This window comes from Anabas testudineus, chromosome 5, assembly GCF_900324465.2.
Source record: "Anabas testudineus chromosome 5, fAnaTes1.2, whole genome shotgun sequence".
Lineage (NCBI taxonomy): Eukaryota > Metazoa > Chordata > Actinopteri > Anabantiformes > Anabantidae > Anabas > Anabas testudineus.
In genome coordinates, this window is record NC_046614.1 from 19,796,997 (window position 1) to 19,814,828 (window position 17,832).

General features: G+C 37.9%; 1 protein-coding gene across 2 annotated transcripts in view; it reads right to left on the reverse strand.

Moving 5' to 3' along the window:
• The window catches only part of LOC113154172 (metabotropic glutamate receptor 4-like), a 109,239-nt gene that overhangs the window by 19,020 nt on the left and 72,387 nt on the right, over positions 1-17,832 (reverse strand). Inside the window, exons 3-6 of one of the 2 annotated variants that reach the window (XM_026348215.1) lie at positions 15,450-15,585; positions 15,089-15,243; positions 13,517-13,657; positions 4,577-4,777 (exon numbers count right to left, since the gene is read on the reverse strand). In XM_026348215.1, the coding sequence (XP_026204000.1) occupies positions 4,577-4,777; positions 13,517-13,657; positions 15,089-15,243; positions 15,450-15,585 (633 nt within the window). The remainder of the gene's footprint in view (positions 1-4,576; positions 4,778-13,516; positions 13,658-15,088; positions 15,244-15,449; positions 15,586-17,832) is intronic. The other variant, XM_026348216.1, reaches the window with a different exon arrangement.

The following is a 17,832-nucleotide window of genomic DNA, read 5'->3' on the forward strand; positions in this document are numbered from 1 at the left end:
GCTCTCATTTAATCCGAATGTCTCATTTTTTGGAGTCTACCAGTAATGGGATTGATTGTGCCTTTTGAGACTAGAAGGCTTTTAATGTAAATCAACAGTACAAAAAGTGTTGTGCATTTTATTGACAGTGACTCAGTGCATGCTCCAAAAATCAGCATACTGGAAGTTACTGGAACTACTAAGTGAAGGAATAACAGTATTTGCTCACTCATCCAAATAATCAGAATCAGGTGTTCCAATCACTTCCATGGCCACAGGTGTATAAAATGCATCTCATGAAACAGAAACACTTCTTTTAAAGCACTTTGCTTTCAAGTTTTGAATGCAAAAATATTACACTTTCAGCCACGTCACCAGCGCAGAGCCATAAAAATCTTTTAAGAAAGCTGTATAGTCTGGTTTTTAATAACTGATGTGTTTTCATTAGAGACTCCAAAGAAATCTGAATGTTTTTCTTAATTTAATTTTATAGTTAATAGTTATATTAACTTATAGGTAATTTTATAATTTTATAGTTCTTAAAACGAATTCCTGGAACTGGAAAACTTGTAATCATCAGATGCATTTATAAAACAGGTATTTTGGAAATAAATACCTATTGCTTATATAAATAACCCTGTTTCCAATATTTATTGGCCATATTTACATTTACATTTGCATTTATTAATTTGGCAGATGCTTTTATCCAAAGCGACTTACAGGGGTACAAGGCAAAGGTAGGGTTAGTGTAAGGAGATCTAGCCTAAGTACCTCAACCCTGGTCTTCTGCATAGAGCGCAGTGATATTAGCACTAGACTATCCAGCCTACTTATTTGAGAATTACTTTATATGCAGTATATTTCTATCTTTTCCGTAGCTGCACATCTATTTTGTGTGTAGGCCCGGCTTTGGGAAGATTCTTTGAGGTAACAAAAGTACAGAGTACACTAAGATGACTAGTCTTTATATTTAAACTGTATTTTCTTGTCATGTTTGATACGCTCAAATTTTTATGAATAACAGAGCTGGGTCAAGCCATGTCATGCTCATGAAAGGGGGAAAAAAGACATTTTGCATTATGCCAGAAATATGTCAACTGAAATCATCTTTTGAGCAAAACAACAATGAAAGCTTCGCACATCCTTGAGAGGAGAGAAATAGGTGTGGAAAGATGTAAAACCCTGAGAGCTCCCCTTTGTTCCACACTCTGCTGTCCCTGGTGAGAACGATGGTGGAAAGGCCAGTGCTTTTTAGTCTGTAAAAAGTAAAAACACTTCCCACTGATGTGATTGCAAGAGACAAGAAATACTCATAGGAAGCTTCATTCAATTGTGAACTACTGAAGTTTGAATGTGTCTTCGACACCTCAAATACATCGCTGAGAACAAGAAATAAGGAAGCCCTACATAGTGCATGGACTGAAGGTGTTTCCTCCTTCTGCTTAGTCAGCTCCAGCTATGGTTGCTACTGAATGAGCCAAAAACGACCACTTGAAAAGCTAGTGAATTCAAATAAAGAAACAGCAACAACTGTAGGTACATCTGGGGAAACATGTGACTGGAGAAAATGTAAAGACTCCTGACAAAACACACAGGCATTCTCAAACTAGTGAAAAAATCTGAGCCAAGAAACAACTTTTGTCAGATTGCTTTTTATCTTTTTCTAAAAGGTTATCTCTGTCATCAACTTACTGCATCCCCTGGTGCTGACAGTCCACTGAGAGATCATAGATAAATGCTTTTGTGAGTGTGCCAGCAGTATAGCTACTATGAGTGCCTGGGGGTTTTTGAGAAGCGTTTTGACATTTGACCTTTATCAGCTGAATTTCATTACATATGCAACCTAGAACAATACATTTGCTATGGACACTGTCTTACTGGACTCGAGAGCTGTGCAGCACTGCAGAGGGAGAAACTGCTGACAATAAACAGAAACGTGTAACAATAGATTCCTCCTGGCTAAGTCTCAAGAATGATTCATCACAACATAAAAATGACCCACTTTTTGGATGCATTTCTGTCAATTGCTATTTTGTTTGTAAGAAAAAAAAAGTGAGGATTGCTGTGAGTGTTTACTGGTGTAACATACTAATATCACAACACAGAGATAAACATTGTCTTTGAAAATATAATATACAGGCCAGCAAGTTCAGTCTCAGCAGTTAAGTTTTATGTATCTAGACAAGTTCAATATACTGCTGTGTGCTGATGCAATTAGATGGAGAGTAGTGTAACCTCAAGGCAACCCCTCTGGTCAGATGGTGTAACACTAACACAGTTTGCCTGTTAGAACAAAACCTAGCTCAAAAAGACCTATAGTACTGCTTCATGTCTCTGCTTACAGACTGAAAAACTTGTTGAAGCCACTTCATGAAGAGCACCACTCAGCTCACAAACAACCAGTTTAAAAAATCGCTGGTATCTATTGTGAATGCAGTTACAATCTAGACACTATACTGATTTGAAAAACGAATGTGTCAATCAATTATTTATTTTTAGCTAATCCATATGCAATGTATTTCTACAGAGACCAGAAGATCAGAATTAGTGTTTGTCAGTGAAAAAGGACAAAAACAGAATCAGTTTAACAACAGACGACAACCGCTGAACCCAACTCACCAAGTGTTGTGAGCAGCAGTTGTTTTTCTCCACATGCTATTGGATTCTGAGCAGCTCAGCTGGTGCAGCTGGAGGGTTAAGGCAATCTTAATGGTTGTTGCTGAAGGAGACTGTTTACTTTCTCCACCTGATTTCGCAGCACGTTAAGGGATTCAAATCAGCGGTTTTACATTGATAAACGCATGTTAAACGCTGCATGTGTGTTTTATCAATAAAATGCTGTCAGCTTAAATGTAATTTAGAAGTTCTCACGGTTTTTAGAACAATACTAGCAGAAACAAATGCATTATATCTTAACTTCATAAAAGTATATCACCTCCTCAGTCTAGTACCTGTATTCACATATGTTCATTATAAAGCTGACTTCCTTCATTCAGCAGGACATTATGTTAGCTGATTTCTGTTTGGGTTTTGTTTTTACATTCTCAATCAGTAGCACACATCCTCCCTGCTGACTTTATTTTCAGTTGACTGAGTTGTTGAGGTACCAGCTGTTATAATATGAGCAAAAACATCTTTCATGGTAAAAAAAAAAAAAACAATGTGTTTTAAAGTTGTAACATCTGTAGATGGGCGCAACAATTTAAACTTGTACAGCTATGTCAGTGTCATTGTACTTAATATATCATATATATCTTAGAGGTACCCAAACCTTTACATCCCAAATATGGGTCTACATTTTTATTCCCAGCCACAAAGATTGATGTTTCTCCAAATGCAGAAAATGGGCAGCAATAAGCACAAATCTAATATAAGCCATAGCTGCAGTATTTAAGTCATGGAGCAGACTAAAAATGTGGTGTGGTCACTCAGAGTTCAGGCACAGGTTTGGTCCATTACAACTATCATTATCTGTCTATACTGAAGGTGCAGCATGAGATGCATAGCTGTACATCAATCGTATGTGTATAGTAAATAATTGCTGGCATCTATTTTTATACACAAGAGCATTCTACACTGCAAAATGCAGACATAAACCGAAATGTACAGAAGTTAGAACTGAGAAAGGAGAAAAAATGTATACAGCTGACAATGACACATTGGACAGGAGGGTCGTGATTCACTCTGGCAGTACTGGCGCAGTCCAGATGACATTAGGCGTTACATATTTTTCAGTAATGTACTGTATGTCACAAGCTGAAAATTCCTGATGTACAAAGCAAGTATTAACAGTGGCATCCTCTCTTTCATAATAAAAATGTCCCTGATCTTTAGTGACGTGAAACCCTGCAAAATCACCCATTACATTTTTTTGAAAGGAACTATTTCCTTCTATTTCTCGGATATGAATTAAACATTGAATTGACATTCTGCCAATGCAACAAGTAGATATTAGAATGACAAATTAGTTTGAAGAGCAGGAGTTCAAATGAATAATTTATCTGTACAAACACTGCATACTCAAGTCTGTATAAAAGAATTTTAATTGCCTTAAAATGCTTTGCTTATAAAAGGCAGGGTCTATATAATGAAACTCTGGATCACTGCTCTTTGTGTGAAAGCAGTAAATTATTAATATGCCAGTCGTGCATGTGAACTTGACTGATAAGTATAATGTAAGGCTACATGGGGAAAACGGAAAATAGGTCATAAAACATAAAGTAAAAAAAAGTTAAAATGACATTTACAGGAAGAATGTGACTTATTTTTCTTTTAGCACCACCAACAGATCAAGTTTTTCATTTATCTTTGGCCTGGACTGGCTGTTATTCACAGTTCTCAGCGTGAATTCTACTGTGTTTGGTCACACTTGGCTTTTTACACCCAGCAACATTATGAGGTTAATAATTTAATTTTCCCAATATAATGGTACATGACTAAGTATCAGTAAACAGTTTGAGTATTAAGTATTGAGTATTTTTTTGTTTGTTTGTTTTTAACAACTTAAATGTTTTGACAACAAAAAGAGAAGTTTTTAATCACTCATGTTAGGAAACATCGTCCAATATCAATAAGTAATAAGTGTATCATAACTGACCTGCAAAGTTAAGACGGCGTATGTGCTTCAGCAGATGGGTACCGTTGATAGGATCCATTTTAGCACAGAGGCCCACTTTCCCCGGGCAGAGCTCCTGGTGCATGTTGTGCAGAGCATGAGCCATTACATAAACGGCATCGATGACAAACTGCACCTTTCCCTCCTGCTCATAATTGGAGTCTTTTCCTATACGCTCCTGATCTGTAAGACAGAGACAAATGTATATGTTAGACACATCACGTGGACAAACTGTACTGTGTGTGTGTGGGTTTGTAAATTAGCTGCATGCATTTATATTATGGAAACTGCATCCCCTGTGGTTTCTCATTTGGCTCATTGTTAACCATGTCAAGTGTGAGTCTGAGTCGGACATTTGGATCTATGTGGTTAAGCAATTGTGAGGGAGACGGACAAGGATTTCACAAGTAGGTTTAAAATAATCACAAAATGTGTGTCATTTTACCAGCAACATCATGCAATCAGGAAAAATATATTCACTTGATGACTTGAGTGGTTTCTGTGAGTGGGTCCAAGTTAAAGAATTATCTACTCGTGAGTTTGTCCCAGACCCTTGTTTTAAGTAGGCTGATGATGAAGCAGCATATTGACAACTGAAATGCCTGGTAATACCGAAAAAAGATTCTTCTCTAAAATTCAATTCTAGATTAACTTGGAAGATACTTCTTGTGTTTGCCAGCAGCCACTAAAACGTATCTTTTCAACATTTCTCTCCAATGTCACTACCACTTAGAAGATCAACTCAGGCTGGACAGGACAATTCTGTGCAAAGCACTTGGAATGAACTGAACCCTTTAAATGGCGGCTGTGGCGGCAGTCCAACAGGCATAAAAGAAAATGCATTGCTCCTCACTGAGTCTTATTCTCTCTGTACTGAATGGGTCTTGCCTATTGCAATTAGCTAGAAGGTAAATATCTGGATCGCTGCAGAGAAGCAAATCAATTCCAATATCTGGAGTGCAAGGTTTTCTCCTCTGGGAAATCTTATCAGTTAAAAACAAAAACTCTTTCTTGTCTGTCCAGCAGGAAAACATGGATTTCCCTCTGAGTGATTCTGTAAACATTAGATCTTTGCCATACGTGTCTATGTCATTAACTATTGCCTGTATGTATTGTACCATTAGCAACTTTAAAGAACCAATGCATGTTCCAGTGTGACTGAATCTAAGAATCGTGCTTAACTGAGTGTCCAACTGTTCTATTCTATATTGCCTGAATGCATTTAGAAGCCAATACTGTATAGTGAGGAAAGAGAGAGGCAGGAAATGGAGACCTCCCTTCACAGGACAGGGATAATCTGCTCATGGGCTCAATGTAATAACTTGCGATATGAGTTTATTAATCCTGGCCCAGGTTGTTCTATAGGTTTTGTTATTGTTAATTGCTATGAGTAGGTGGGGATACAACATGTCAATCCTAACTTCTTTCTCCTCACACGCCTCAAATCCTAAAGCTGTTTCTACACTACTGCGTGTGCAGAGATTATAAAAAGCAGGTGTGTTGAGCTTTGATTAACAACTGACTAATTACCAGGAATGAGCTGATGATAAAGCTGCATATATTGGATATTACTTATACTGTACCTGCCAAAAGTCATTCAGTTGACCAAGTTAATAAGTACACAAGAAGGAATCTGTTGCTAAAGTTTCTAAAATAATGGTTAATTGTTTGATGAAAAATTACCCAGTTGTCCAGAGACCTGTTTAAATTAATTGTCACTATATTCAGGAAAAAGGTGAACTTCACCAACAACCCCAAATGTACAATGTACAAAATATTTTGCTACAGCCTAGAGGCTAGAAAATAACATAAAAAAAAAGGCTGTGTATACAGTAGAACATTATGTGTTACAGACACATTAACATTACAGACTAACTGTGATTGGTATTTATTTGAGAATATTCCAACAAAAAAAAGAAAGAAAATTGGAAATTACTAAAGGAATTAAAGTTTTGTAATTAACGCTCAGTGTTGGAACCACTAATAAGCTAATGAGCATATTGAGCATTAATATTGCAAATACTTGGTATAATGCGGACTGCCTCCGTAAAACATGTTGGAAAAGCTGTGTTTTACAGTCAGGTGGCACGACACAAACATCAACAATAAAAATATGCTCTAAATTTAATTGTATGTACCTTTCTTTGTTTTTATTGGACTCAACAAGATGCTTAGCTGATGGTTCACTATTTTCTACCAAATAAGCATCTTGAGTAACACAGTACTGAATGGAAACACGACAGCATCTACTGTAAATACACGTTCAACTCTATACATCAACCTATTGTTTCCGAAAACAAACATTTTCTTAACTGTGGTGTGATATTAAGTTATTGAGATATCCTATTTCTAGGGGGTTTTGCAAACATTTTAATAAACTGAAAGGGTCAAATCTCTAGCAACATTTACAGGTTGTAGAACAACTTCATTATAAGACCTATTCAGTGAGCGTATCACCAACGTACCTTGGCAGTAGGTGAAGCTGTGGCAGAAATTTCTACTTTGTACAGAACCTTAATAAAAACCAAAAATGAAATATACCATAAGGTTTCTAGCCACTGTCAGCGTAGTAGACGAGTTCATATTATAGATTATTCCTGTGACTATTTTAGTACCTGCAGACTTTGAGATTTCATCTCATGAATGTGATGCAAGTCACGCTGTGCAACTTAGATCTAATAAACTTGGGTATGACATCAACTGTGATGTATCTACACTGTATTATAATAACACCACTGAATGGTGGGCTATAGCACTAGTCAATATACAAGAATAAAGTCAGAATAAAAACAGTAATTCTGATTGGTTGCTAAGCAGGTCCTGAGATAATCATTAAAAATACCTTTTAAATAACTTTTGTTGCCCAACTTTTTTTGGAATGTAATACTGGCACCAAATTAAATATGAGCATACAATATCTTTTTCAAATCACATCACATTTCTCTGTGTCAGCGTTTTGAATCAGTTACAGGCTTTTCCCCATGTGCTTTTAAATTTTACACAGCATACCACCTTCTCTAGAAATGGGATTGTAAGTGTATGCACTATATACCATCATCTTATATTGCTTATCAGCTTCTGTTAATGTTTTGGACATGTGGATAACACTGATCTATAACCACACGTTTTGTAACAGAATAGTCATTTATCATGCAACATCTGTCCTCTTAAGGTTCAAGCAATTTTCAATAGCCACTTCAATCTGAAAGAGTGCTAGCCCCCCAAATCAGCAGAGGTCTCCTTCTGTCAGCCATCTTTCATTTGCTGCGTTTCCAGCTCTTCACTGAAGACCAGAGGCGTTTTAATGTCCCCGATTATCTCATGAGCTTTTGAAATGCATGAATTATTGTTGGAGGTTACGGCTCAGTAATTAAGGGCCACAGGGCCTTGATTGGACAGTGATTGTCACAGTTTGGCCGACATGCTTATGCCGTGGGGAATCCTGCAAGCCAGATTGGGTGTGAGAGTGATATTTTTCTTGCAGGCTTGGCAGGCCACCCACACTAACTTTGTGCTGTCTGTTCTCTATAAGACCATCCCCTCTCTCTCTATCTCTCTCTCTCTCCCTCTCTCTCTCTCTCTGTGTCTCTCTCATTCTTTCTCAAGCTCCCTTTTCATTCCTCTGTGCTATTTTGGCTCTTACACACACACTTTTACAGGCTGGCGTTTTGTTTTCAGAGAGTTTCATTGAAATTAAACAAAGAAGCAAAGTCTGGGTATCTTCCATTCTAGGGGGTCACACAAGACATTTTGAGACAGTGTGTGTGAGCCCAAGACTTTTGCCCTTTCATTTAGCTTGTGACAGACCACAGACCATCCAATTTCCTGTAGGAGGACTACCTCTTAAATTAATCTGACACTCGCACTTTGTCCTACTTTTATGATTGCGTGTGTGTATGTCAGGATATCAAGACGATCCTTGTAATGCATGAGAGTTTCTGCCCAAATCCAACACTGTGAGACTGAGCACTAAGCAGAAAGAAAGAAGCTGAGGACTAGTGAGCCTATTGTGCCACTATCCAGGATGAAACAACAAAGATCCATGAGTAAATCAGGAAGATGGCCCCAGCTGATTGTGAAAGGATAAACCCCTGCAAGAAATGTACTACGAGCAGATAGAAGTGGCTGACTATAGGAAAATCCTACCACAGAAGCACAGGAACAAGCTCTAAGTACAAGATCGATAGAAGCCAGCGAGACAGGAGGCTGAGGACTAGTGAGCCTATTGTCTCAGGTGCAGCCTGTGCAACGTAGCCTCAGAGAAAGTCCAACATACATGAAGCAGCAGAACAGCAGACACTGTAAAGAACAACCATGTGGAAGGCATCATCTACAGCAACACCTGCACTATGGATTGTATAAGTTAGACACTCTCAAGTCAAGGTGAGAGACTCCACAGAAAGTCAGAGAAAAAGGCATAGATCCCTGTAGGACTACCAGATCCAGACTGACAGGAAGGTGCTTGCTAACCAACCAGTAGCAGACAAAGAACAGACGGAGGCAGTGGGGATAGACATAGCAGTTGTAAGCAGCAGAAACATGAAGGAGGAGAATCACATGGTCCCAGTGGTGGAGCTGGAATTACACAAAACTGATTATGCTGATTTGTATTCAAATAGCATAAGACAATGCCCAATGTTAAGATACCAAAACTCAGATATTGTAGCATTAAAATGTGGTATAATGTAGCTTAATGTTATAAGTTTAAGTATGTCCAATACAAACATATAGTTTGATACTGTGTGGACCGTCAGGAATAATAAATAGTAATCACAAGTTAGATAACAGGCACAAGACTGCTTTGAAACATCAGATATTTTACTCACATAACTTATCTCTCCGTTGTATTTTAATATCATCAGACAAAATCACCACCCTCCCACGACAAGCTGCTGACCTGTCCAAAATATTCTCCACCTCTAACATAATGCATTCTGGGAAAAACTCCAGTCTCCTGCACCTCTGAACAGGACAAGCGGTTTAAAAAATAGATACTTGGATGAAAAAGCAAAGCACATGCCTGATTTATCCGCATTGCTGTGTTTCCTGCTGCTCACCTGCATCATTAATACGCAAGAGAAATAAGGAGCCTATGAGAAGGGTACCTGCTCTCTCCTTTCCACATCAATCAATATCAGTTTTATATCTGCTTCATTTACAGGTACAGACAAGCCTCGCTCTTTTCCCCAGTCACTCATACCCTCCTTATCCTTTGATCACACTTAGCAGTCTCACCCTCTCAGGACACTGATAATTCTGCAGGATGCCCCATTTCACTGTCTCACAGCTGCATCAGAGACACCATGAATCTCTCCACCAGAGGAGAGGCAACATGAGTGTCACTCTTTAACCTCAAACAAACGCTGTGAGACTCTCTTACCGTGCAGCAAAGCTGATAGTGAAGTTTAACACTAAAATGTCTATAATGACTAAGGCAAGTGACAGACGTGCTACTGACGGCTTTGTAAAAAGGTGAGTACAGCATTTATTCCTACTGTAGTGAAATCCTTGATCATATTGATTTGAGTATGTGAAGAGTCATGAAGCTACCTCAAAAACAAACTGTAGGGGTAAATTATGTCAAGTACATGAACATTTACAGTGCACAGAGTTATTCAAAATGTGTAATCACTGAAGGATCATTTATTTGTCTGGTAATCTTGAGTTTTTGATGCCTTACGCTGAATTCACTTTAGGTGATTAGTTGGTTCTCTGCTTAAGATTTACTTAACTTGTCAGATCTCAAGTTTATTCAACATCTCATGGTAGATTTGCTCCTTTTTAAGTTACAATTAGTCATTATTTGTGAGGCGTCTTCAGTTCAAACACATGAAAACACAACAAAAATCTACTTAAGGAATTTTGATACAACCATTATTTGAGCCTCATTTTCTTGATATTATATATTTTTCGCAGCAAATCCCATTACGTGCCAAATCAAAACTAAGTACTGTGTGTGTAGTCAAAGACTGACATAGCTCATTCCTCTGTGCCATAATGTATCAACAGAACTATTAAAAACACATAAATATGCCACGCTGTTACATTTTTCTTCATTATTCTAAACACTGTAGTTAAATATTGAGTCCTTAATGGGGAGTTCACACACACATTTCTCGTTTAATCTCAACTTCAAATGTAAATTTTGAAAGAAAGTTAATCTGCATTTGAATATCTGCTTAACTATTAATTTGATTTGAGAATTTTGCTAAATTAACAAAGATTTAATTTATATTATAGCATATACCGTAGGCTATACAGTATATCTATGTTTTTGTGAAATCGTAAACACGTGTTATGTAGCTTGCTGATCAGATTCAGGTGGCCAACCAATCAAAAGGCTGAACTCATATTAGAATCATCTTCCCACCTGAGTGTTACCCTACATAAAACTCTCTTACTTCCTGTCTAGCATACTTGGTGTTGGGATTTACTGCCTGTGAAGACGACAGCAGCTGTTGGTTTTGCAGCCCACCTCTTGGGTAATAGTTGTAGTTGTCTCTAGTGTATACAGTAAGTGTGTATTTATTCAGCACTACTGTTTAAGTTGTTTGTTGTTTTGCCAAAAAAATTATTCTGTTAAATCCTGAGTCTATAAATAAATAATAATATGTTTTGACTCTTCGCTGACATCTGTGTGAAGCCTTCCTGCTCCCCGCTTGGCCCCTTACAGCCACAGATGTTAGTGATCTAGGTACAGGGTCTGTTATATAATAACACTTAACCGTGATGCACAACCGTTACTGTTACATGCAGTACATGAAACTGCGGTACTGCAGTATATTCTACTGTCTCTCTACAAAAGTTTCTCTTGTCGCGGGAATAATGTGGTCTAATTTAAATTAATTCCTGTTGTTTTATCTGTGCTATGCCACTGTTAAGTATTAAGATTTCAAAGTACTTACATGTACCTACTTAAAGTAAAGAAGGTAGGTTTAAATATGAAAATCTTAGCAACAACACAAGGAGAACTTCCAAACTTCACACAGAAAGGCTGCAGCCAGCCATCAGCTTCAAACACAAAACTCTTGCTGTGAAGCGACAGCGCTAACCCGTACATTTTGGATAAAAAATGTAATAAGTCTGCACTTGTTGAAAGGGAAATGTTAATGCACAAATAAATTCACAAGTGCTGGTATGTGGTATATAGAACACATTTCTTTTTCTTTTTTCTCAATAAAAACGCTGCAGCATGTGAACCTTAGTTCACTCACAAGTCACAACAACTGCTGTTGTGTGAAGCATGTGTGGATGTACTGTATGCATCCTATACCGTCACAGTGTTCTTCTTTACAAATACCAGGGTCTGTATGGAAAGTAGCATTTGAAGACTTTGCTTTTACACGTATCTGGCTCCAGGGCATCGTGGTGGCTCAGTGGTTAACACTGTCACCTCACACAAAGAAGGCTGTTATTTCTATTCCCTGTGGTTGTACGCCTAAAGACACATAATTCAGTCGGACTACTTGAAATTGAGCCCAATGGATGTGGGACTGAATGATTTTCCAACTTTGTGCCTGGTCATGATGTATTCATCCATTCTGCTTTTCGCCCATATACACCTCCAACACAATATTAAATGTTTTCATCTTTATTAGTTGTATATCACTATGTCCTAACTGTTACATATGCTATCATTATACCTTTTTTATATGGGAGTCTAGGGCCGGCTGTGAATTATTAAATTAAATTAAAGTTTAATTTATATTATAATTGGGGGGGTGTCTCTAGGACATTTAATTTGCAATGAACTCCAATGCATGATCCTGCTAAATCTGAAAGATGTAGACACTTGTATATATGTATATTTCAAACAGGATCATATCAATCTTGGCATTAAAAGTACAGGATCTAGCCTCCAATTTCTTGAATGAGATCTCACTCCTCAGTTTGCCTAATCGGGAGAACAAACATTAGAAACTGTGGATAAAACAGTCTCGCTCCCTAAAATAGTCAAAGACGTAAAACAGACATCTATAATTCCAACAGAGCTGAGCTGGAATAGCCCAATTACTGAGCTATAAATTCTTTTGCTTATGCCAATTATAACGGGTAAAGTTAAGAGGCACTGGGTTATTTCTGTATCAAATATGCAAATATTCCAATGATGTACTGAAATAACGAAGCACTGACTATGTCACCACAACAATTTGTGTCTTCTTTGTTATATTATCCAGGAGACTCATGTTGACAAACATTCTGGTTATTGTCTGAAGTAAATGTTTTACCCTGCTGTGACTTTATCTGTCTGTCCTATACAGTAACATTGGCAGCAATATTTTGAATGTTTAGCAAAGAATTAATTAATTATATCATGATACCCAAATTCCAACTTATAAAGACACCTGCTCTTCATGTTCATACATTTTGTGCTCATCATGATTCACTGATCACTATGAGTAAAGTAATATTCCTTTTAAGTAATTCATTTGAAACCTATTAAAATGAGAGAGAGTATTGAGAAAAAAACAGTATACATTAGTTTAGCCATCATCTTTTAAATATATGTTGAGTTTCTTAATTGGTATTTAAATTGTAATAAAAACATACAGTGTTTTTACACTGAAGACAGATTGCCCTATCCATAGCTGTATGATAATGGTAATGATAATGTAAGAAACTTTAAGCTTTAACCATGCCACCCAACTCAGCCATTTACTTGCTATAGCTATGTGGGTAAACACATGCAGTGCAGCACAGAAATGAGCTGTGATCTTGAATACTAAATGTATAGCTGTTCAACTTTTAATAGGTGCCCACCTATTAAAAGCTGAATGCTGTCAAAACATTTTCACCATGAGCCAAATGTGTCACCACCCACCAAACATCAAACGGAATGGTTTGAAGTTGGTTAAAAGTTTGAACAAAAAAAAAAAAAAAACATATAAAATTGCTTTTTTCCCCAGCAGAAGAATGTCTTACTTGTGCATTTTTTGAGCCCGGACCCTTTCTTCACGGCGTGACGGCTGAGTTTGCAGTTGAAGTTGTTCTCCCAGAACTCAGCAAACCAGATATTCCTTCTGTTGTTTTCCAGCGTTCGGCTGATGAAGTAACGATCAAACCCTAGACAGATCAATGGGTTCATTGTCATTGACACATTCAGTGTAAACAACAATGTTTACAAAAGCACAATCTGTGTGTCGGCTCTCTGTTGTACTCTACAGTATAACTGAATATTGCTTATGTTCAATTTAATTTGGCGCTTTGATTGGAATTTAGTTTTAAGACATTTCACGATCAAATGATGGTGGTTAGACACTACAAGACAACTTTTATTTTTGTGCAAGCATATAGTTCTGTGCCACATGAAAAGAATATTTCCCATGGTTTTGTAAGACAGGCAGATATAATGTATTCACAAGGCCCATCTCTTATTATCTTGCATACAGTGCAGTTGGAAGAAAAAGTAAATGCAATTTCCTAGTTTTCTACATATATTTGCAACGAAATGTGGTCTGATCTTCACCAAAGTCACAAATATAAACAAACACAATACTTCTAGGCTGAAAAACACCAATTAAACATACAAGTGATCATGGAAAAAGCAAGTTAAACAGTGTTTTAATTACTTGTTGAACCATCTTTGGCAGCAATAACCACAAGCAAGCTCTTCTTTTAGCTTTGGATTAAACCTGCACAAAGAGGAATATTTGCACCATTAGTGCAGAGGTAGTAAAGCAGCCCCAAACCATGATGCTCCCTCCAACTTACTTCACTGTTGGGATGATGTTTTCACAGTTTGTTTTTTTTACTCCAGGTGTTTGCTGCAGGTTTTTCCCAAACGATTTAATCTGTCCACAAGGCATTTTCCAATCAGTGTTTTAGCGTGTGTCAGTCCTACCATGAATACAGTGACTGTTCAGTGTTTTGTGTTTAACACACTCATAAACAGAGATGTTAACCAGCTTTATAAGAATCCCTAAGATCTGTAGCGGCCACTCTAGGATTATTTTTCATCTCATTGAGCATTCAAGGTTGTGCTTTTTGGAGTGATTTTGGCATGTCACCCACTTCTATGAAGAGTAGCCATGTTACCATATTGTCTCCATTTATAGAGAGTTTATTTAATAGTGAACTTACTCTGTAACCTATTCCAGCTGCATGTAAATCAACAGCTCTTTATTATACTGTAGGTCTTCCGAGATATCACTTTTGTGAGGTGTGGCTCAAATCGTGCTTGTGAATAGCACACTGACACTGTTTGGATGTTTTTATAAGTTAAGGCAGCTCTAAACCACATGTCTATTGTAAATCAATTTATTAGACTCCAAGTTTGCTAACAGCTGGCTCCAAGTCTTGTGTTTCATTTACTTTTTCCACTGTTATTTTGTATGTTTAATGGGTGTGTCCTAAAAATACATGAAACATCATGACTGTGCTTTAAAGACATTTTTAGTTTGTTGATATTTATGACTTTGGTAAAGTTGAGATCACAATTTGAGACCATGTCATACAGAAAAGATGCACCCCTTGTGCATCAGTCAATCTCTGTACCTTTGATGGACTGGCGCTTGGGCAGAATGGTGACTGCTCCCTCTGCCATCTCCTCCTGGTGCACAACTGGAGAGATCTTTGAGCCCCAGCTGTCTGATCCTACCCAGATGAAATGACCTGTCTGGTTGGCCTTTTTAGCTGCATGGAGTAGCCGCCTGCAAAGGTGAGGAAACAGATGTTGTCATGGATAAGGTCAGCATCCAGACAAACTCCACTTTGATTTTGTTCTGCAGTTTCTTACACAGCAGTCTGGCAGATCTGGACTAAAATTGCTGTGTTCAGGCGTGTTGTTGTGCCGCCTGCTGCAGTCGTGTTTTTCTAATCTTCAAAGTGGTGTTATGTAGCTATTACCAGGTCTTACCTGATATCGTCTTCGTTGGCAAAAATTATGACAACTCTTGCATTTGGGTTTTCTCTGAGTCGCCGGATGACTTTGTCAAACTCTCCCTGCTTTGGCTCCCGGGGAATCTTGACTGACTGGGAGATGCACACACCCCCTAAACACACAGAGTGCAATACAGGTCACATGATGTGTACAAACTGTAGATTGATAAATCACATAAATATACAGTTATGAATTAAAAATGGCACTATGCATATTTAGTTGTCTGTGTCTGAGGTAACAGGATCAAGGGCTTTGTGGCCACTTCATTAATTTACCCTAAGAAGGCATCGAAAACTTAAACTAAGGTGTTGTATGTAGAATCTACTGAGGTAAAACCCATAATGGTGTTAGGTTCAGCTTGTGACTGGGCTCAATTTAGTCTTTTTAGCAGTGTTACAGGACCTGCAGTTTAGAAGTGTATGAGACAACAAATGGGCAGATTCATCTTTTTATTGAATAAAATTCATTTTTTTTAAAAGATTCTATCAAAATGAAATTAGTCAGCGCTCAGACGGTGGGATGACAATCAGTTGTGAGTCTGCCTCATTTAAAGAAGAGAAATCTGGGTCTTCACAGATCAGTTTGTAGTCAAGTCTCATCAAATCTTGACAACACAAGTACAGAAGCCATTGCTTGAACAAAGAATATTTCTGAAGATCTTAGAAGAAGATTTGTTATTGGAAGAGAAGTTCTGTCAAGATGTGTGTGTCAGGGCTGCTTTGTAGCTTTTCTGTGTGCTGATGTACCCATGTTGGTTAGCGCAGAGCGTTTCGTGAAACTTCATGGTATTACACAGGCTGGTCTCACTACACATACATAAAGTGACCACAATTTAGATTCTTTGCAAACACTTTTTTTTGTTTGTTTTGTTTTTTGTTAAATGCCAACAGTTCCAAGAGCTTCTTCAACATGTCTCTGGTGATATATGGGTGCCTGAGTCCAGCATGTGTACATGAAGGATGGTTTCTGAGTTTCAGGACAGCGGGGTTACTACACTGTGGATCCTATACAAGACAGAGACATGCTATATCAAGTAGTATTGTAGATAGAAACCAGTTTACAGCCACAGAGGAAGTAAGTGTGTGTTTAACTAGCAAATTTCTGTAGTCTAGACTACTGTCATTCTGTGGTTTTCCGCCCTGGTACCCAGCGCAATAAGCAGGCAGTTACATCTGTCCAGATACGGCTGACTAAAAAAGTTCTTACAAGTCTTACAAACCTTGTGTTAGTTAGAATAGTCTCATTCTGGCACAGTTGTCACACCAAACCTCATTAAGTTTGAGAAGGTCAGACAGAATTTCTGACCCACTCCTTAAACATGAAAGGATTTAAAAAACGTCCTGCAGTGAGAGCTGTGTTTTGAGAACGCCAGCCAGCCAAGGTTTATGACAAAAGAAATCAGTGCACCCTGTCTGTGTGCAACAGCTGTTTTCTTCCAATGCATCACATACTCAAGATGTTCCTTTATTCAGCATAAACTGTGTAGTGTTCCCTGACTCACATCCTAAAAATGAATTGATAGAGATGCAGAGATGTTAAATTTTGGTCTCATACTATAAGGGATACACTGAAATGCGGTTCTTTTGGGCATTATAGTTTATCACTCTTACTACTTGCTAACTAACTTGCAGTTATTTGTTACAGCAATAGACAAAAAAAAAAACACCCTGCAAAATAAAATCCAGTTTAGTGGCATCTATTGAGTGAAATTTCCACCACCACCACCTTTTCCCCTTGTTTTGATCAGTCCAATTGTTTAAAGTTGCTTTAACTTGTATGGTCTTTGATAAAGAGATTTTCTTTTAGACATTTACAACTGAATTTTGAGTAGGAAGCATATTGCGTGTTTATCCTAGAAGTAAATTGTGCTATCCCTAAAAATCACACTTCAACTGTCTCAATGCTTCAGATCATCCTTTAGTATATGGTAGACCGCTGCAGGGAGAGTGACTCTTGACTGTGATCATGAGAGGATTTCATCACTTCAGCCATTTGTGTGTGATGACCCACTTGTCCAGTTGATTCAAACAGGCTCCATTATCAGCCATTTTGGGTGTTTACTTAAATGGATGGGTTCAGATAAGCGGGAAGCATGCAAACCACGCCATCACCCTGCAAGGCCTCACATGCCACAGCAGAGCACTATCCTGAGGATATCTTAACAATGTCTTCAGTAAAATTAATGGAAACTAATGGTGACAAATAGCCGCTGCAGTGTCAGGACAGCCACAGTCATGCAGTCTGTCTTTGCCACAATGGTTCATCTGCTGTCTTCTTATTTATAGTGAGATGCCTTCCAGATATAAATAAACACACTATATATGAAATCAACATAATCTCATAACCATTGCACATAAAC